General features: G+C 41.8%; 1 protein-coding gene across 1 annotated transcript; it reads left to right on the forward strand.

Annotated features, from left to right (window-relative positions):
• The first annotated feature begins 2 nt into the window (after window positions 1–2).
• Window positions 3–14,100, forward strand: si:ch73-267c23.10 (serine incorporator 1). The gene is made up of 10 exons (XM_061220716.1): window positions 3–299; window positions 5,072–5,233; window positions 5,670–5,863; window positions 6,475–6,554; window positions 6,761–6,898; window positions 8,170–8,339; window positions 8,462–8,552; window positions 8,945–9,146; window positions 10,426–10,656; window positions 11,705–14,100. Exons 1-10 carry the CDS (start codon window positions 261–263, stop codon window positions 11,841–11,843), a joined length of 1,446 nt encoding a protein of 481 aa, XP_061076700.1. The 5' UTR covers window positions 3–260; the 3' UTR covers window positions 11,844–14,100.
• Window positions 14,101–21,156: the final 7,056 nt, after the last annotated feature.

The raw sequence follows: 21,156 nt of genomic DNA on the forward strand, positions 1-21,156 counted from the left end.
TTCTCTGTGGATTTCAGGGGCTGAGGTCCGCTTCCTTTATACCGACACGGGAAGTCAATCACAGCAAAGTTACAATTGCTGAACGTAAAGGCTGTTGCGCTTTCACGAAAGTGCATGATAATATATCAACAAAAGTAACCAAGGCACAGAGATCTTAACTCTGAAAAAAACAAACCCAGGGAATAGACCGAAGATCGGTGGCCTGTTGAGAATCTTTTTTTTTTTTTTTGTGAGTGCATAGTCCTGTCTAGAGGTGAACGATGGGTGCTGTTCTGGGGGCCTTTTCTGTGGCAAGCTGGGTAAGCGAAATGTTTGTATTGATCTGTCAAATGTCTGTGTCTGGTTATCAACACAAGTAACCAGCCAGGTTAATTATAATTGACATTTCCGGCAACAGTAGACACATTTTCACTTTAAATCATGTAGTCTAACCCTAGCTAATGTTATCAATTTAATGACTAGCTACCGATTAGCATAAATAAGACTAGCGTTAGCATTGGAGATAACGTTAGCAGTAGCATATCAACAGGTTTCGAGTGCCAGAGAAGCTTAACGTTACTGCGTAGCATTCTGTAACTGGTAAGCGCTAGCAGGTGCTAAATTGGTGCTTAGTAATTCGTTGAAGGGTGAAAGAAAACAAAACCAAGCAATCAAACGGTTTGTCGGGGGCTTTCCTTATTGCTCACTTTTGTCATGTTAGTAACGTTAAAATTGTATTAATAATAATAATAATAATAATGATAATAATATTATTATAATTATTATAATATTATTTCAAGTAACGTTAGCTAAGGTAGTCTAGTTATATCATATGGGTCTAAGTTAACCTATAAAAAAATTTCGAGTCAGGAAAGGAAATTAATGAGCTAATATATAAATAACTAATATTACATATTAATTCAGTTAACAATGCAGTAGTAACAATACAACATAAACATTGTTTATGCACGATGCTAAGTAATATTAAATGGTAGGACACTAGCATTCAAGTTAAATATGTTAGGTAATGGGTTAATGGGATCCTGAGCAGTCACCCTCTCTCCTCGTGATGAAATTGATACAGAGCAGTAGCTTAGTTTAGTCAAAACAGTGAGATTGTTAGCCACATTTTCAAACTTTTCTGTCTCGCCGATTTTTTAAGTTCGAAAAAAGGTAACATATCTACGTTTTCAATATGCAGGCCTACTATTTGTAAAATAACAAGATCGATAGCTACTTATAGTAGTATATAGATTTAAGTAAAATGTGCCTTTCCTGTAGTACACGTTTGCCACTATAAATCTTTCTTGATAGCTCGCCTTGACCATGGCTGCTCAATCTTGAGATCCTCTGTCCTGTAGGTTTTCGTTTCAACCCTACAAATTAGGATTCTACTGATTCTGCTAATTATAAGCTCATCGAACTCCTTGAAGCTCATTGTAGCTGCTGAATGAGGTGTGTGCTTCGTAAGGTAGGAGTGAAAATAGGTTACCTAATTTTCATGTGTTGGTTATTTAAAGAAACCGTCACTTAAGCCACATTATGTCAGACATATGCATGCCATTGTTGACATTGTGCTTATTGTTCCATTTTGCAAAAAAAGGGGGGGGGGGGGGGGGGACAGTGAATCACTAGGCTCCTAATTGGCGAGCATGACGTATAACAGGGATGGGCAACTCCAGAGTTTTGCTGTCATCAGTTACCCTGGCTCAATCAGGGAATTAGCCATATGCACCATGCCCGATTCTCTCATAAATTAGACCACAATTCTACAATAAAATAACATCAGCTGCTGTATATGTCATGGAATGTGGCTGTAAATGACAGATCATGTAAGTGATTGGGCTTATTAAATAATTAAGAGCGGAAGTTGGTCTGAAATCCAGAAACTGATATGGCCCGCCTTACCCATCTCTGTGGATCCACCTCTCCCCATCTGCCAACTGAGGAAGCATTTACTAGGGAAATTGAATGTGCTTCCTCTTTCCAGCATCGGACATTGCAGATGGGGAGAGGTAGATCCACAGGTTGACCACATATATACTTCACACATAAAAAGAAACTTCCACAAAGGATGTGCTCCTGTTTCCTTACTTAAGAATCCTTCACAAGCCTCCTAGCTCCTCACTCCTTCAAGGAGAAATGAACAGACCTCGATCGATTTTTCGTCAGTTGAGGACCGAGGAGACAAGGATGGAAAAAAGAAGTCAATAATTCACCACACAAACACACACACACACACACACCAAGACCGTGGTTTCTTTGCATTGCTTCTCATTGAATACATATCTCCACAGCAATAGGCTACAGATATTTGGTGATTTCAGAAGTAGGCTATTATGTTTCATGAGAACCTGGAATTGATTAACATGTCTGCCCTGAGGCAGACTAGCAATCACCTGCTGGGGTATTAAGTTGTTTACAGTCTCCTTAAAGGCACAGTGGTGTAATTCATCTTCTGAGCTGATCATTCCCGAATCCATTTCCAACAACAGGAAGAGGGCAAACACGGCAAGAACCTTCTTTGTATTAAGTTGTCTATAAGTAGCTGTTAAAAAGCAAACATCCTAAAACTGTTAGGCCTACTTTGTGGTGTGTGTGTGTGTGTGTGTGGTGTGTGTGTGTGTATGTGTGTTTTATATTCACAACTGAAAACTGAATGAATCCCAAATATTGAGAAAAGGTTTTCCCACAAGGGGTCAGTGTTCTCCTCATATGCTTGCTGAAATCCAGTTATTTCATTTTTTTCCAGTTTATTTTTTTTACATGCTGTACATTTTAATATCTGACCCATATTTATATCTGTCTTTGGGCTGGTTGCAATTCCTGTCATAATCCACATGTGAAAATGAGCTGAGATGTACACTTGTGCTATACCTTTTTACCCTTAGGCAGAGTAAAAAAATGGCAAACCCCCCAAAAATGTAAAGTTGGCCTTGGCACTGATTGGCATCTTTCAGCCTTACTCCCTTACTTACTTTAGCTTGACTTTCTTTCCAGTTTTGCAGAAGCATCCCTCACTATGAAAGTGCCATACTGTATTTTGAATGTCAATGAATGACTGGGTGGAAAGATGACGAAACACAGGGTGTTATTGTACCAGTTCAAAAACATTTAAGTTAACATTCCTTTACATTAAAAGTCCTTTGTGTAAATTTTTTTATTAAGAACATCTTGTTCTTCAACAGCTTCATGTGTTATCTCTTGTACTCCCTACTCCTTTCTGTTCAAGGACTAGAGGGGTGAAAGCAAGGACAGGACATAAAACCCTTTAATGAGCTAAATAGAGTCAGTCAGTGTATTAGTAACATTAGTGATGGTTGGTATCTCCTGCCTCTCCTTTGCCTGTACTCATGTGAGAAGGAATGTGTGGAATCTGCTGTTCACTGACACCAACTCACACACACTTCCTCTCGGGATTTCTTCCCACCGGGGAGTTATTTCTCGCCACTGTTTCAGGGTTTTTCTCCTACTAGGGAGTCGTTTATCTCATATGCTATTTGGGGGCTTAGGGCTGATATTTCCATTTTTATTCCCTTCAGTTTACTATGTGAAGCGTCTTTGTGAGAGTCTACTGTGAAAAATGCTACACAGATTGAATTGAATAGGTCCGAATGTTCAGATACACAAGTAACAGACTCGAAAAACACCCAAGCCTAGAATCAGGACTACTTACTGGAAGTTATTTTACATATGCACAAAGGGAGCAGTTGAACACGCCAGACTAATCCAAAACAGCTGTGAAGCCATTTGTCCCAAGCATTAGGTGCCCTGAAATGAGGGGCTATGTATAAAAAGTCCTGTCATTTGTATGTGGTGAAACCAAACTGTATTAAAATACCATTTATATAAGCTGATAATCTGCAGCACATGTGAATTGTTTGATTACAAATTTAAAATTGTGGAGGGCAGAGGCAAATCTAGAAGAAAAATGTGTCTTTGTCCCGAACATTATGGAGCTCACTGCATTATAGAGTACAATGATTAGTCAGAAAGAGTGTATAGTGTGAAATATAAAGTCATAGGAAAAATCACGTCCCTATACACTGTCTGTTACACAAAGAAACATGATATTGAATTATGCATTTGAGGACATCCTCAATCCTATTCAAGATGAAATGGATAAATACCACTGTGCTGTTTACATCTAAATCAGAACATGCAAATGTGGCATTAGATACATTTGCAAGTGAACTTGTGATCTCCAGTCTCCCTGTTTCTGCTTACCTTAGTTTATGACCCTGGAAAGCGAGGCTAGATAGTGAGAGGGGTGGGGTGTGGTTAAAGTCTGAGTTTTCAAATGATGTTAACAATATGGCCTGTTCTTGCATAAGTGTAGCGCTGTGTAGAACTGTATATTATAATATATACAGTCTCAAGCTCACTATCTATTTCATTTTCACTAGTTATTTCAGATAATAAGTTTCTGGGTATTTGATGGATAATGAGCGTTGATGAGTATATAATGGGTGTCGATGAGTGTTGTAATTACATTGAGCATTGGTCATTTTTTTTTAAATAGTGATAATGAGTGTCTGATGATTATAATGAGTTTCGATGAGTATTTTGTAATTACATTTAGCTTTGGTGATTGTGTTGATAGTGATAATGAGTGTTATCGAGTGTTTTGTCATTACATTGAGCGTTGGTGATTGTTTTTGATAGTGATGATGAGTGTTGGCGAGTGCTTGGTGAGTGTATGCTGAGCATTGATGGGTATTTTGTAGTTACATTGAGCGTTGGTGATTGTGTTGATGGTGATGAGTGTTGGCGAGTGTTTTGTAGTTACATTGAGCGTTGGTGATTGTGTTGATGGTGATGAGTGTTGGCGAGTGTTTTGTAGTTACATTGAGCGTTGGTGATTGTGTTGATGGTGATGAGTGTTGGCGAGTGTTTTGTAGTTACATTGAGCGTTGGTGATTGTGTTGATGGTGATGAGTGTTGGCGAGTGTTTTGTAGTTACAATGAGCGTTGGTGATTGTGTTGATGGTGATGAGTGTTATCGAGTGTTTTGTCATTACATTGAGCGTTGGTGATTGTGTTGATGGTGATGAGTGTTGGCGAGTGTCTGATAACGCTCTCTCTCTCTCAGGTCCCCTGCCTGTGCAGCAGTGCCACGTGCTTGCTGTGCAGGTGCTGTCCCAGCAGCAGGAACTCCACGGTGACGCGGCTCATCTACGCCTTCATCCTGCTGCTGGGGACCATCGTGTGCTGCGTCATGCTGTCCCCCGGGGTGGAGAAGCAGCTGAAGACGGTTAGCTGGCATACTCTCTGCATTTCAGTCACACGCGTTTGCCTCATTTTCATTCTCCTAGTTTGTGGTAGTGCATTTCCTGAACCGGTCTGATTTCCCAGGCCAATTTTTCGTGTCATTTCGAATGCTGAGTTGCATTTGTAGGGTCGTCTCGCAACTGCGACCTTCTGAGTGGATGCGGGTGAGCGTGAGGTGTCCTTTTTGGTGCGTCCCGCCAGGGAGGGTGCTGTGTTTTCACCCTGTGGGGAAAGATTGCAGTTGTACGATCGAGCTGAGGATATGTGCTGGCCCTTTGTCTGAGTCTCTCCCTCCCTGGGTGATACTGCGAGCAACTACTCCGCCCTGCGGGGCAGTGCGTGGTGCTGGGGACTGTGGGGCAGATGTAGTGAGTGATGTGTGGTAGTTTCATGCTCGTTTCCATGTTCTCCCGGTGCAGATTCCCGGGTTCTGTGACGGCGGTGCCGGCTCTTCCGTCCCCGGAGTGCACATGGACATTAACTGTGATATTTTTGTGGGCTACAAAGCCGTGTACCGGGTCTGTTTCGGCATGAGCCTCTGCTTCCTGTTTTTTGCCCTGCTCACGATCAACGTGAAGAACAGCCGCGACCCCAGAGCGGCCGTCCATAACGGGTACGCCACACCCAGTCTTCTCACAATGTGACTTTCTCTTCTATGAAATGTGTCGAAAGAACCTCTTTGAACAATTATGAACATAGCCTGACTTGTGAAATATAATCAAATCAAATGTCAAAATACACTTTACATTTATGCAAAGTTTCTGAGCTTTAGATTTAGATTAGAGACTTACTGTACAGTTATGCTTTGCTGTTTTCAAAATGCAGGAAAATGTAAGGGTTGTCCTGTGATTGGAATGTTGCAAGGTTAAACAATGGGCTTTTGTAAGACTGTGTGCTGAAGGTTTGTGCTTTTCACGGCTTAAATTAAACTTTAAATGGAAAAAGCGATATGTCAAGTATTTATAAATCAGGCCAACAAAAGCCACTGTGTGGTTTGCACTGTACATCCAGTAGTGCCTCTGATATTGTGCTTCCACTGATTTATATGTGAACCTATTCTGTAATGTAGCTTTTTAATAATGTAATAAATACAGGGGAATACATTTCATATGTGCATGCCCATGTGCTCCAGATTTCTATTAGTAATGCTGGTAAAAGGTGAAGAAATTAATGAACCACAGGACATTGTTGTGTGCTCTGTGACATTTCCACTGCTTGTTTCAGGTTTTGGTTTTTCAAGATAGCTGCCATGATTGCAGTCACAGTCGGTGCCTTTTACATTCCGGAGGGGTCTTTCACCCACAGTAAGTGACTTGTTGGAGCTCTGCGCATTTACAGAGGTGGAAGGTCCAGATTCTCAAAGTAAAGGTTCTCCCCAGTATTTTGTTGCAATCACTGGGGAGAATTCTTCCTTCTGACCCCAGGACCTTCCACCTCTGTGCGTTTGACGTTGTCATGGCTCACAGTTTTTCGGCTGTTCCTGACTCCCCCGCTCTGTGCTCCTCTCCAGCCTGGTTTGTTGTGGGCAGCGGTGGAGCTTTCTTCTTCATCCTCATCCAGCTGGTTCTCCTGGTGGACTTTGCCCACTCCTGGAATGAGGCCTGGGTAGACAACATGGAGAAAGGCAACTCCAGGGCCTGGTATGCCGGTACGTTTCCCCCAAAATGATGCCCTTGTGCTCTCCTGTCTCAAGAAGTCTTCAGGAGCCTCCTAGGACCTTGGAGGAACATTTAGCAGATTGGAACGTCCTTAAAATTGACAGGCCTTGATCGATTTCCAGGTCAGGCAAGGAACAGAGAAACAAGTACATATAAAATAAGTGAGTGGAATGAGCCCATTGTCACTCCCATCTTTCCTGTGGTTATCACCGCTGAATGTGAATATGCACCTCCTACTGCCATGGAGTGCACAACACAAACAGTTTAAAGCTGCAGGGCTTATGTGCACATTTGTATATGGCACTATATATGGCAACTTTCTGTTCCCAGGGAACAGTACAATTGCATAGTCCATATCTGAAATTCCTTATGGGGGAAAACGAATGCAAACCTGACTTATAGAGCCATCACATGACCAAATTAAGTTACCTCGGTACTTTGGACTGTGTGGAACCAAACTGCTGTTGCTATGTGTGTTGCTACATTTATGACACCGTTCTTTTGTTGCGTATTGACTTTTAACCTAAAATAAAATAGAGGTAAGGAAAGTAACGCCGGCATTTGATTGGTTAGCTTGGTTACAGTCAGCTTGGTAGTTCATCTGCATTATTTCTACATTGTTTACAAGTTACAGTTATGTAGGTCTCTCGGGTATTTCCCACATCACACTTCATGTCTGGAATTCTGGTTTCTTCTGTGCGTCTGTAATCTCACTCCTCTGTCTCTGTTGTAATAATGTTTGGGAACTAATGCATGTCAGCCGTCACCGTTTCATGGCCAAGTCGTGGCACAATAACAGACGCATGAACATCAGGAGGGATAAGGGCGGGGGTGGGCTTTTTTCCACCCTGTTGGCCATGAACAGAGCCAGCTTTAAGGATTTTGGCCTGAACAGGAATTAACCCGGAGGGGTTTAACTGATCGCAGACTGGGGAAGGGCGGTGGTCTGCAGGATTTTAGGTCTGTTTGACTGCCCTTGAGTTACTCTCCTTGTGTGCACTTTGGTTAATAATTTGTCACCTATTGGACCTATTGTTGCCATCATACTTTTTGGGTTCCTGGAGCCCACTGTTTCAAATTTATGAAAGAAAATACCCTGCTTTGAAATGTATTGTCCACACGTGCAATATATTGTGGTACATTCCATTTCCATACATAATAACATGCCGAGCTGTATAAATGCATATTATAATTGTACAAAGCCTGTGTCTTAGCATATCTGCTAAGCATGCACCAACACCAAACGATTCTTGTGTTGCAGCTTTGCTGTCGATGACTGGGCTATGCTACGTCATGTCCCTGGTCGCCATCATTTTGTTCTACGTCTTCTACACCAAGCCAGAGGGTTGCGTCATTAACAAATTCTTCATCAGCTTTAACATGATCCTCTGCATCGTGGCTTCTGTCATTTCTGTTATGCCTAAAGTGCAGGTGGGTGCAGCTGCAGCATAAGAAACCATGTAGCAGTCTGATCAGTAATAGAGCAGGAGAGCCTGTAACTGTGTGTGTGTGTGTGTGTGTTTTATGTCTGGTGTCTGTGCGTGTGTCTGTAGGAGGCCCAACCTCGGTCTGGCCTGCTACAGTCAGCCGTCATCACTCTCTACACCATGTACCTGACCTGGTCCGCCATGACCAACGAGCCTGGTGAGAGTCTTTAAAGCGTTATTCTAAAAATGACACTCAAATAACACAGCATGCATATAAAGATACTTTATATACGTATGTCATTTTAGCCCTTCATATTTAATTGTGTTTCAGTTATTATTATTTTTGGTTGGTGGAGAATTATGATTATACTGTCAATGAACATTTAAGAAATTTGTAAATTAATTGTAAACATAAAAAGCAAATCACAGTGTGCGCTGTAGAAAGTTCATAGAGTTACGTACATGCGTAGAAATGACTTGTAACTTCAGGAGTCGGTACCTTAACATTTGGAACAGTTTTGCCTCCATTCTGAATACCCAGTAGAGGTTGTGAGCGTTTCTGAGATTCCAGGCCCATGGCTAACCCCCGGTCTCTGCACTGTGCCGCAGACCACGAGTGTAACCCCAGCCTGCTCAGCATTTTCCAGCAGATCGCCTCTCCCACGACTGCCCCAGAGATGGCAGAGAATCAGACCCACGTGGTGATCATCCGCGCGGAAGAGCCCATCCCCTCCGCTCCTTACATACAGTGGTGGGATGCCCAGAGCATTGTGGGATTGGCCATTTTTGTCCTTTGCATTCTTTACTCAAGGTAGGACAGCACATTCAGCATTTTAATGTTTCCACACAGGAGCGCTTACATTGTAACAGTTTAATCAAGGGCTTGGAAGTTGTGGGGGAAAAAAATTTGAAATGTCTTTGAAGTACAGAGCCTGGATTTTGCGGAGAGGAGTGAGATTTTCATACACAGTATATATATATACATATATACAGTAAATGACTCCCTTAGATGTGGAGCAGTACCACAGTGTGCTGAAATGGTTGGTGGTTGGATTGGGTTTGAAGGTCAGTTAATTTTGCCAGTTTGGTGAAAGCAGGACTTGTGAAGTACTTCATTGATAAGCGTATGAACCCTATAAGAACATAAGTGTTTGGTGTTGAGAACAAGCAGATGCCCGTACCCACAGTAACTTGCACAGATTACATGTGTAATCTTTATAAACCATCCATAAGCAATTCCGGCTGAGTACCCAAAGGTGTGTCAGGGTCACAGCTGCGATCTCAACCTGCAACCCCCTAAGATACAGGCGTCGTTCCTGAACTGCCGCAATGCCCTGCCCCCTCATGACTAAAACGCCCTGCCCCCTCATGACTAAAACGCCCTGCCCCCTCATGACTAAAACGCCATGCCCCCTCATGACTAAAACGCCCTGCCCCCTCATGACTAAAATGCCCTGCCACCTCATGACTAAAACGCCCTGCCACCTCATGACTAAAATGCCCTGCCCCCTCATGACTAAAACGCCCTGCCCCCTCATGACTAAAACGCCCTGCCCCCCTCATGACTAAAATGCCCTGCCACCTCATGACTAAAACGCCATGCCACCTCCTGACTAAAACGCCCTGCCCCCTCATGACTAAAATGCCCTGCCACCTCATGACTAAAATGCCCTGCCACCTCATGACTAAAATGCCCTGCCACCTCATGACTAAAATGCCCTGCCACCTCATGACTAAAATGCCCTGCCACCTCATGACTAAAATGCCATGCCACCTCATTACTAAAATGCCCTGCCACCTCATGACTAAAATGCCCTGCCCCCTCATGACTAAAACGCCCTGCCCCCTCATGACTAAAACGCCCTGCCCCCTCATGACTAAAACGCCCTGCCCCCTCATGACTAAAACGCCCTGCCACCTCATGACTAAAATGCCATGCCACCTCATGACTAAAATGCCATGCCCCCTCATGACTAAAACGCCCTGCCCCCTCATGACTAAAACGCCATGCCACCTCATGACTAAAACGCCATGCCACCTCATGACTAAAACGCCTCAGTAACTGACGACTGGTGTTCTCCCGCCGGCAGCATTCGCTCCTCCAACACCAGCCAGGTGAACAAGCTGACCCTGGCCTCCAAGGACGCGGTGATCCTGGAGGAGAGCTCGGTGGGAACCCCGGAGGAGGTGGAGGAGGGGGACGGGCCCAGGAGGGTGGAGGACAACGAGAGGGACATGGTGCAGTACAGCTACTCCTTCTTCCACTTCATGCTCTTCCTGGCATCGCTCTACATCATGATGACGCTCACCAACTGGTACAGGTCCGTGCTGCATGTCCCGGCTTTATTGGCTCTTGTAAAATCATAAATTTTGCATTCATTGCGATTCATGCCTCTTGGTTTTATTGACGTTGAACCTTGGACTTCCTCAGAGAAAGTTCCTCACCCAAGCAGCTGTGTTATGTTACACAGAAGGTTAATGTATACATTGGGATAAATCTTGCAGCTGTCATTTTTATAGTTTATATTGGCTGTTTTGTTTGAGAAAACGTTGATGAATATATATATATATCTCACTCAGTAGCTGTGCCCTGAATCTCACTCAGTAGCTGTGTCCTGTATCTCACTCAGTAGCTGTGCCCTGAATCTCACTCAGTAGCTGTGCCCTGAATCTCACTCAGTAGCTGTGCCCTGAATCTCACTCAGTAGCTGTGCCCTGAATCTCACTCAGTAGCTGTGCCCTGAATCTCACTCAGTAGCTGTGCCCTGTATCTCACTCAGTAGCTGTGCCCTGTATCTCACTCTGTAGCTGTGCCCTGTATCTACATTTACATTTACATTTTAGTCATTTGGCAGACGCTTTTAATCCAAAGCGACTTACAAGTGCATAGGTTCTACCATAAGTCAGAGCATCACATACAGAAACTAGGAAAAAGACAAGGATAGGGATATCAGAAAGGAGTGGCAGGGGAAATCAGGAGGGAGGACTAAGGTAGAGTTTGAAAAGGTGGGTTTTGAGTCTGCGTCGAAATAGGGGGAGGGATTCTGCTGTTCTGACAGTGGTAGGCAAGTCATTCCACCACTGAGGAACCAGAACGGAAAACAGGCGTGAACGTGCAGCTCGACCGCCAGGTGCACGTAGAGAGGGAACCGTAAGGCGACCAGAGCTGGCAGACCGGAGTGGTCTAGCTGGGGAGTAGGGAGTGATCAGGGATTGTATGTAAGGTGGGGCAGTCCCCTTAGCAGCCTGAAATGCCAACACTAGGGCCTTGAAACGGATGCGTGCGGCAATGGGAAGCCAGTGGAGGCCAATGAGAAGCGGAGAAGCGGTATCTCACTCACCTGTCTTTCCACCTTCCTTTCCAAACAGCCCTGATGCTGACTACAACGTTATGACCAGCAAGTGGCCCTCGGTGTGGGTGAAGATCTCCTCCAGCTGGGTCTGCCTGGCGCTGTACGCCTGGACCCTGATCGCCCCCATGGTCCTCACCCACCGAGACTTCAGCTGAGTCCAGTACGCCCCCACGTCACACCTCCCAAAGCCAAAACTTCTCACATTCCTTCTGTCTTACAACTATTACTGCACATTACACACGCTTCCGGTTCAAAACGGGAATTGTTCTATTTGTCAAATTAGTTATTGGTCCATGCAGTTATTTTTGTGGGTGGTTAAACGTAGGTAGTTAGAAAGGAACATCAAAAGTCACTAGGTAATCACTAGATGTTCACTTTGTCAGGGAAGAAATATGATATAATTTATGGTAGATACTTATAGTAGATTTATGCTGGAATTCAAATTCAAAACATTTATGATTAATTCCCAGCAGTTCTGGTGGCTTAAATATTGGTCCGTAAATATTTCATCTTCATGTGCGTATAGTGAGACGTGCTGGTGCCGGGTAAACAAAAGAAAAATAAAGAAAAATTGCCATTTTGATTAGACGCAAAAGGACAGCCTAGGTGAGGGTAGAAGACCACAGCTGTCTTTCCTTAGGTGCAAACAGAAAGAAATGGAATTACAGCAGAACTACCTAAATACAAATTCACCTGTGTGAACTTCCAGTCATTCCAGTCCTGTTTAGCCAGCTATCGATGCTCGATGTTTTTGTTTCACGATGATATGAATGTCATGCATTTCAATTTTTTGACTCCGTAGGCCTAATTGATTATATCGTCCGTTTAATCATGCACCCATTCCGTTTTACTTAAGTCGTTCAATTGGATACAGACAGTGCAACCTTTCCATAAAGTGGTTAAAACGGGTCTGTGCAAATCCAAAGGCTTGTGTACATGTGCATTGCCGAAATGAACAGATAAGCCTGATTGAATTTAATCTAGCTTTGGCAATACAGTCCGGTTTGCTGCTGTCTCAATATTAAGCTTTATACAGCCAGTCTTAGTTTTAAGTTGCACTGATTTCAGTCCGACTGTGTTAAAATATTTTGTCATGAAATCTGATTTTATATAACTGTAAACTATTACAGTATGCTGCTGTCTAATGCCTTACGTTTTCTATTTGAATTGTGCACTTTTGCTGTCTTTATTTTAAAGCATAGCAAAACCTGAGGAAAAAAAAGAGAGATTTTAGTAAATATTTAATTGCTGAATTTGGAATGTAGATGCTTTTGCCAAATATTTCTGAAAGCTTTATAGTAGCACGTACTGTATTTATGTTGTTTTAAGTTTAATCTTATAATAGTAAAAAGTAAATGGTATGATGCAATGACAGACTAATAGACATATAACACTGGAAGGCTGGATTGCCTAATCGATGACTGACGTTAATATGTTTAATGTTTAATATGTTTAATGAAATGAGCTTTGTGAGATTTGTCTGCACAGATGTTCCATCTCAGAGTACACTTTTTTTTAGCTGCACTGATTCACATACAAACTGAGTTTACCTACTGTACTGAGTATATACTGAGAATGTAGAGTTAATAAAGAGCACAGTATAATTCATGGGTGTAATGTTCTGTAAAAATGAGGTGATATTTGATGTCTTAGCTCTGAGAGCTGACAGAACACATTTTGACCACCTGCCAAAGCTCATGCACTAGGGTCTGCTCCACTGACTATACATGCATAGTTTCTCTTCCATGTGTGTATATATAGATGAAAAATTACACTGAACTGGTAGTTGTCCGCATATATATATGAAATCCTTTTCTTGTGAAAACGGGCCAAAGATATGCAAAACTGTCAGTGATGCTCAAGCAGTTGACTGGCATTCTCATTCTGTGCACTGACCAGTTTTTAGTTTAGGTCAGCTAAATAATTAGTTTAGACAGCAAAAACACAAGTGTTACTCACTCACTCCCAGCTCAGTGGGTTCACGGAAATAATGCGGCCTAATTATTATGTTGGTAGCCAAAAAATGACACTCTTTTTTGTCAGCAACAACATAAAAGCTCAGGTTATGATGTGTTGCACTCCTTGAAAGCTGAGAACTAATTTAATTTAATGTCTCACAGAGCTGAAAAATTCATGAAAATGATTGAAAAATGTCCTATGTTCCGTTTGCTAGCTTGCAGGTATAAGTGTAGCTGGTATATCCTTGTATTGCTTTGATTTTTATCTTTGTCTTTAATAAAAACACAAAAGTACTTGCAGGCACTTACTCAGTGACATATTTGTAACACTGTGGAATGCTTCCTCTTGCACTTAAAATGACTTTAGTTCCTGATTGCACATCGTGCTTAAAATAAAAAAATAAAACCTCTGTTGCAATGTGATGGAAATAAAGACAAAAAAGCTTGATACCAATATTGTGTTTTTGAGTTCTTTAAATAAAATCTCTGACACTGGCCCTCTAATTTACTTTAAGGTTAGTAATGGGGCACTCCCCCCCCAGATTATTTTTAAAATACCCGAAAGGTGCACATAGCAGGGATCTCAATTCATCATGGAGGGCCGCTGTGTCTGCTGGTCTTAGTAGTGTACCTGCACTTAAGTGCTTAACTTAAGTCACTTATTGGCTGAAGAGTCTTTGTCTTTCTAATGCCTAAATTGGCTGCTTATTGAAATTAAATAAAAACGAGCAGACACTCTGGCCCTCCAGGACTGGACTTTAGGATCCCTACAATACAGTTGGACATTGAAATGTGCTCCTGTTATACCTGTTATATCCACTAGATGGCACTGATGTTGTAGCCTCTTTATTTTTTCAATCAGTCCTTTCATTGCATGGCACATGGCAGGGTGCTTTGCCTTGCAGTATTGAAACAGCTAATATTTGATTTTATAAAAAATAGTTTAATTGGTGGCCTGCTGTGAGGTAGGTATTTAGGACAAACATTTTTTAATTCACTACTGATCCTTCCTGACTGTAGTCAGTGAATTATTTAGATCTGTTCACCTGTTTTGAAATAACTGGGCTGAAATCATTTATATCTGTATCAAAAAAAAAATACTTACTGCCCCCAGTTAAGTCCTTAACTGGGAACCGAGGTCCTTAGTTTCATCTCTTCTGAGTTTGCACACCTACGGTGACACTATAGAGTTAAGCATGGTGCACGTCACAGGATAATTTGGCCAATCTTGTGTTTGATTTCCCCCTCCCGACCATCGTGGGTGTTCCAGCCTTGAGGCTGGTCAGAGCTTATTATCCGCCCAGATTGCCCTGTAATGTAAGGTGTTTACAGACAGAACCATAACCCTCCTGGTCTGCTCCTGCTGATTTGAAACTCCAGTAGTGTACGGGGAACAGCGATTGAATCTGGAACTGAAACCCACGTAGCCGATGGGAGCCGAGATGTCTGGGAAGCAGCATTTGGTTTTTTTTTGCACTAAAATCGAGTTGGATTTAGGGTTGCCCGATGTCCGGTTTTGACCGGAATGAGCCGTTTTCAAATTATTTGTTGCCTACATGTCTGGTTTGTGGTCCCAACTGGATAGTGAAGGAGTGATAGGAGTGATTTGCCTGTAGTTTGTAATGAATTTGCGAGGAGTTTATTCGATTCAGTTGTTTTGATACGTTTTTTTATCTGGCAACCCAAGTTGGATCATGCAAGTTTTTGCAAGATCCCTGGATGTGAAGTGTGTGATGCTCTGTCTTGGCCAAATCATCTAGTGTGTGCGTTCTGACAACTGAAAGACAAAAAATATATTATTCTTCCTCAGTTTAGTCAATTCTTCATCACCATGCAAGTATATAGGTATTGCAATTTTTTTTTTAATTATAATACTTTATAATACTAGTTTGACTAGATCCTGTCATTGTGTACTATTGGGCGTGTATGTCGCTCAAAGTTTGTAAATGTTCTGTTCCCCTCCAATCTATCCTTTTCACACAGTGGCACACATCTCCATTGGAGGTCCCCCTGCTCTTTCAGTCAAATCCACCCCCCTCTAAAATTCCCCGGAAAATCTGTTTCACCCGTCACATCACGGAAGCTACTGCTGCTCTACCAGAACATCCGTTCTGAACTTCCGCTTCTGTGTGGCTCTTTCCTGAATGTTGTTACGGAATTCCTCCCATCTGTGCACCACTGATCCTATTGCCTCAAGATTTTATGACCACTTTTATGTTTGGGGTCTAATTGAGCCCTACAGTTACACAATAAATACACAATTATTGTAATACAAATAATTTGACACTTTGGTTGTTGCCCTCTTATTGTATCCAAAATTACTAACCTTTAATCCATAAATACAGATGATCTGTGAGATACATCTCATTTTAGAGCCTTTTAGGTGCAGTAAGTGAAAGTTTGGCACCTGTATGGTTAAGTGCCACCAGAATCATCCGCAAAGAAATCTAAATGGTTGTATTTTTTCTGACATTTTTTACAGTTCCAGAGGGTCGAAAGATCCCCACACAACACATTTCTATGCAAAGTCGGCACAGGATTGAGCATAGCAGTATATATACTTGCATGTTTACCATTTAATCCCATCAAATTAGAAAATTTAAAAAATCATACACTATCAATATGAAACAGGGTTAATTGATTTGACTGCGTCACAGAGGAAAATTGACCCCAAACATAATAGGAATAAACCTTGGGATAAGTGCTCAGTCCATTGCTTTTTAACTCTTTTGGACTACAAATATGCAAATCTTGAAAAAAATGTAATCATACAGTATACTAGACACAAAAGGAGTTTGACAAAGCACCATATGGGTGGTGGACCACAGGGTTCATGTCTCAGAAGGGATTATAATTTCATATAATTCAAGCATAAACACTGAGAATGGTTATTTTAATGCAGGATGCATGGGAACACTCATGCGTGGATCCTGAGTGAAATCCTCAGGAAATTACAGAGAGTATCCGGGGGTTGTTGTTCCTAAGGCTTGGAGTAGGATGGGTCAGGTCTCTGTCAACGATTCAGCAATGTCTCTCTGTTTTTCACTTCATATTTAATGTTATTTTTGATCCTGGAGTTTATATGCATCAGATCGGCAATATCAGACACCTAAGTGATGTCAGTATGAAAAACGCTGTGAAAATGGTAAAGATGCACAAATGTTGTGACTTTCACAAAAAAAGAAATGGTGAACAATTATGACTCATAATTGTTTATTGTACAAGCACTCACCAGACACACACACAGACAAAAATGACCAATTTGCATTTGCTGAATCTTGTTATAAAGCAGGAATGACTGAAACTGGACAATATATAAACATTCTGATTGCAAAGCTAACCACAAACGGAGAGGGAGTCGGGGTAATCTGGGGCCACACGTGATTGTTTTAATGTGCATTTTGAATATGAATTAGATGGAAACAAGAGTGCATTTGCCGTACATTTTCCACCAAGTCCGCCAAGTCCCCCCACATCATACTATTGACACACAAATCAAGCATAAATGGTGGATGGTTCGTGTTACCATGTGATGAGTTGGTGTTGGTGGATTTCATGATTGTAGACTGGATCATAGGGTATGTACAGATATATGCACTTGGAAGCAACAACAGTGTGTGGGTACCATTTCCTCTCAAACCGATGGTAGACCTTACCTAACTCTACAGTGTACTGCTAATACCCATTCAACCAGTATAGCTGGTTATGTAATGCATGGTTACATAATAAACATGTGTTCTGCATTTGAATTCCATTAAAACTTTCTCCGCTTAATACAGAGTGTTACCAATTTTATTTTTTCAGTAAAAATCATCAGACTAAACACAGGTACCTTATGCAACTTGGGATCACAGGAATCGTTTAGAAATTATTGTAAATATGAGTTTGGATCTGTGGTAAGGGTTTGCAGGACCCGTCTGTGGGGTTGGGTTGAGATTACAGGGCAAGTGCAATCTTGCCCCGCGAGGTGAAATCTGTGCATCTGAGAATGGAGGGGTCACAGCAGGGTGCCCAGCCAAATTCTTAACCTGGCTCAGGTGTCATTTTCACTATGCACGCACACAACCCAATCCTAATCTAGTTTCCAGCCTGGATTTTATTAATGTAACTTCAAAATATATGATATTATAATACATGATATAGGATTCATAAATACTTTGTACATTTTCTGTGATTTTTCTGTGTGACATGCCGTTATCATCATTCTATGGAGTAATATGTCTAGTGTTGTTTCAAACTCTAGCGGAGGTTATGGGTCCAAATTAGGTACATGCACTCTTGGTGATTTACTGAGATTTATTATTTTGATATTTTCACCTTTCCTCTTCTCTGCCACACAGTTTATTATTTTTCATCAGCGTGTGTAGCACTCGAGAGAATGCCTCACTTTCGGTAGCATTTTTGTCCTTATTTGGTCACGTTTTCAACAAATGCCAGACGGAATCCAACTTTTCCAGAGGAAGCAAAGGCACACTCAGGAATTCTGTTTTAACTTGACAGCTTTATTCCTTCAGAGTTTAGAGCTGAAGCTAACCCTGAGATATTAAGCAAAATATCAAGATAATGTGTCCGTTTCTTTTGAACATTCTCCAGTCCTGTGAGGAGACATTATGCAGGTTACTGGGAGATACTTTTTCATTTAGACTTTTACCAGTCTGCCAATGATAAATTACCCAGATCATGAGGGGATAATGTGTGTTTCTTTTGAACATTTACCGGTCTTGTAATTATACTTGCAAGTATAGAGTGCCCTTCCTCTGTGACGCAGATTTCAGTTCAGAAACTCAGCCCTGACAAGGCTTTGGGGGGTTTTTTTTTCCAGTAATTTGGTTTGTGCAAATATATGACTACATTTTTCAGCTGATGTTATGTCATCTTTGGCTGTTAGGAAAACTATAACTTCACCTTTGAACCCCTTATGTTTTAAGTAAAACATGCACGTTCTTGGAAATGAGGCATGTAGGTTTGATGTAGTTGACAGACAAAGAGCCTTTCTTAACTGAGGTAATTATAATGACTGTTCCCGGTGCTCTCCTGCAATCCCCCCGCAGTTCTATATACGGCCACACAGTTTCACTGCAGTTTCATCTCCCATTATTCAGTCCAAATGGATCATTTTCTGCGACTAATTACTCATTTTGAAGGTGTCATATAAGCTACAGGGAAAGATGAACATTGTCCAAAAGTGAAGTTCAAATTGAGTTATTTTATCTAAGCCAACGATACAAACTTTCAGACAAAAATGTTAAATTAAAATGCAGTCACGTCCTGTGCCTCGTGTACCATGGTCGCTGTAAATCTCCTAACTCGAGTGAGCAGGAATGGTTAAAACCATTCTCTCACCTTGAGCAGAGCACGATGAATGACAGATTGCCAGCAGTTTTGTGTTCACAGTTCACATGCTTCGCAAAAAACAAGCAGCCAACCTAAAAACTGTTTGAGCTTGAGTGTGAACGTTTCTTCTTGAGTATGAATAGCGCAGGCCACTTAGAAGGCCTTCACTGAATCTCCACGAGGGCCTTCATGGTCGACTGATACAGATGCAAACACAAAGGACAGCTCCCTTTCAGTATCCTTCCTGGAGATGGGAAATGAACAAACACGGTACTGTTGCCCCCAAACACAAATCCTTTCTGCATTCATTCCAGACCAAATGGCAGGATCCACCTGCTTTCTTTGCTGTTTTTAGTTCCGCAGACTCGCCCAAAAAAAATGGCTGAAGCTGAGTTGCTATTGTCAGTGCTGCTTATAGATGTTTTCAATAAAAACACAGAGTGAATGTTTAACACAGACAATTGTATGAAAGCTATTGTTTCACGCTGTGGGACATGCCAGGGAGAAAAAGAATAGTCAGATGCAGGGAGATGTTTTCAACCCGGTTTGGACCAGTATTTATTTATATTCAACAGCGAGAGCATGCCAGAGCAAAAACTTCCAACAGTCACCCTCACAGGATCCTGGTTGCAAAATAATAAAATGAAACTGAAAAATAAACTGAACGTCATCTAAAGAGTACTTTTCAGCAGGCTTGCAGGTTTTGCTCATTTCTTACCGGCTCTCTTACATGCCCAGTCTTGCTCCCCCCAGGCTAAGATGTCAACGTTGAAAAGAAGCACACTTTTAAAACCTCAGGCTGCAATGAGGCTTTGGTTTGTGTGTGGCCCCACATTACCCTGATTCCCTCTCTCTCAAATGTCTCAAGCCTGCCAAAGCTAAATAGATATACAAACACTGATGGAATGTTTCCTGTAATGATATAACTTTAGCGCTTCTTCGTTGTAATACTCCAAAGTGCAGAGAAATCTGAATAGAAATATAAAAAAGGGTTTTCATGCACACTTGGGTGAAGATTTTATTGGCCTCAATAACTTCAAAAACAGGAATAAATTTGAGACAAGATGAGACCAACTGCAGGTTATGAAATAAATGCTTTTGATGACACAAAGCATTGGTGTGTGTACTTGTGTGTTTGTGGTTAGTAGAATTGTAATCATTTGGAACTGCATTCATTTGTTTTCATAATGTCTCAATAATGTTCCCTAAAACAGCTGTCCTAACTTTATAACTAAAAAGTTAATGGTAATTATTGAAATGGTATGGTTACAGTGTCGATACAATTCAGTTCCTCAGAGCATCCCTGTGACTTACACCCTCGAATATGGTGCTTCAGTGAATATCCAGCTGTAAAAATAGATGCCATCTTTGAGGAATGTAAGTTGTGTCCCAATGGATACGAGTGCCTGCTAAAAAGTCAAATTTAAACCCAACACAGGGACCCTGGGAGTGAATCTGTAACTCCCATCCCCTGCTGGTACCCCCAGCCGTGTGGAATGGCCGGTATGCAGTGGGCAGCGCTGGAAAGCGCTGATACGCTCCTTGATAAGCGTGTCCGAGCGGATACCACACTGCACAGAGAATTATCTGCTTCTTGCATGAATTGCTATGGTAACCATACACAGCGTCATATGTTTTGGAGTTTTGGAGTCGGATTCTGTTTCACATTGTGTGATGCATTACATAACACACAGAGGTGGAAGGTCCAGGGGTCAGAAAGTAAAAGTCCTGTCTTGTGTCTCTTCCACTCACTAATTTGTTCTTGGTAGAACCTGGATTCTCCAGTTATTCCACCTCTAATAATGCAGGTGCTTATCTTGACAGGTTTACGAGCACCTTGGCCCCCCTCGCAAAAGGGGTTGGTGGCCTGGAGTTGGGTGGACCCTCTCAAAGACTGTCAGTCATACCAAACGTAATTTTATGGATATGGAGGGCGTGTTTCAGGAAGATTTTGGAAAAACAACTACAATGTTAGGGAGAGAACATCATAGCTATTCAAATAACAGTAACGTTATATAACTCTGCTGCATAGCTAGAGTGGCAACAGGGATGCCTTTCTAGGTAGCTTACCTTTATTGCTATCTTAACAGCTATCAACATTGACTTATTTCTAGTGATGTGTGAAGAGGGTTTGAACCATTGCAATAACTATTGTTGATAGTTATGTCTTGGGTAC

Source organism: Conger conger, chromosome 14 (genome assembly GCF_963514075.1).
Source record: "Conger conger chromosome 14, fConCon1.1, whole genome shotgun sequence".
Taxonomy (NCBI): Eukaryota; Metazoa; Chordata; class Actinopteri; order Anguilliformes; family Congridae; genus Conger; species Conger conger.

What these genes read in the sequence shown, in the direction of transcription:
- si:ch73-267c23.10 (XM_061220716.1), top strand. Translation starts at nt 261, where the DNA reads ATGGGTGCTGTTCTGGGGGCCTTTTCTGTGGCAAGCTGG. An exon ending in CTGTTATGCCTAAAGTGCAG is followed by an intron (nt 8,340 to 8,461) that starts GTGGGTGCAGCT and finishes GTGTGTCTGTAG; the next exon opens with GAGGCCCAACCTCGGTCTGG. An exon ending in CTTTGCATTCTTTACTCAAG is followed by an intron (nt 9,147 to 10,425) that starts GTAGGACAGCAC and finishes TCCCGCCGGCAG; the next exon opens with CATTCGCTCCTCCAACACCA.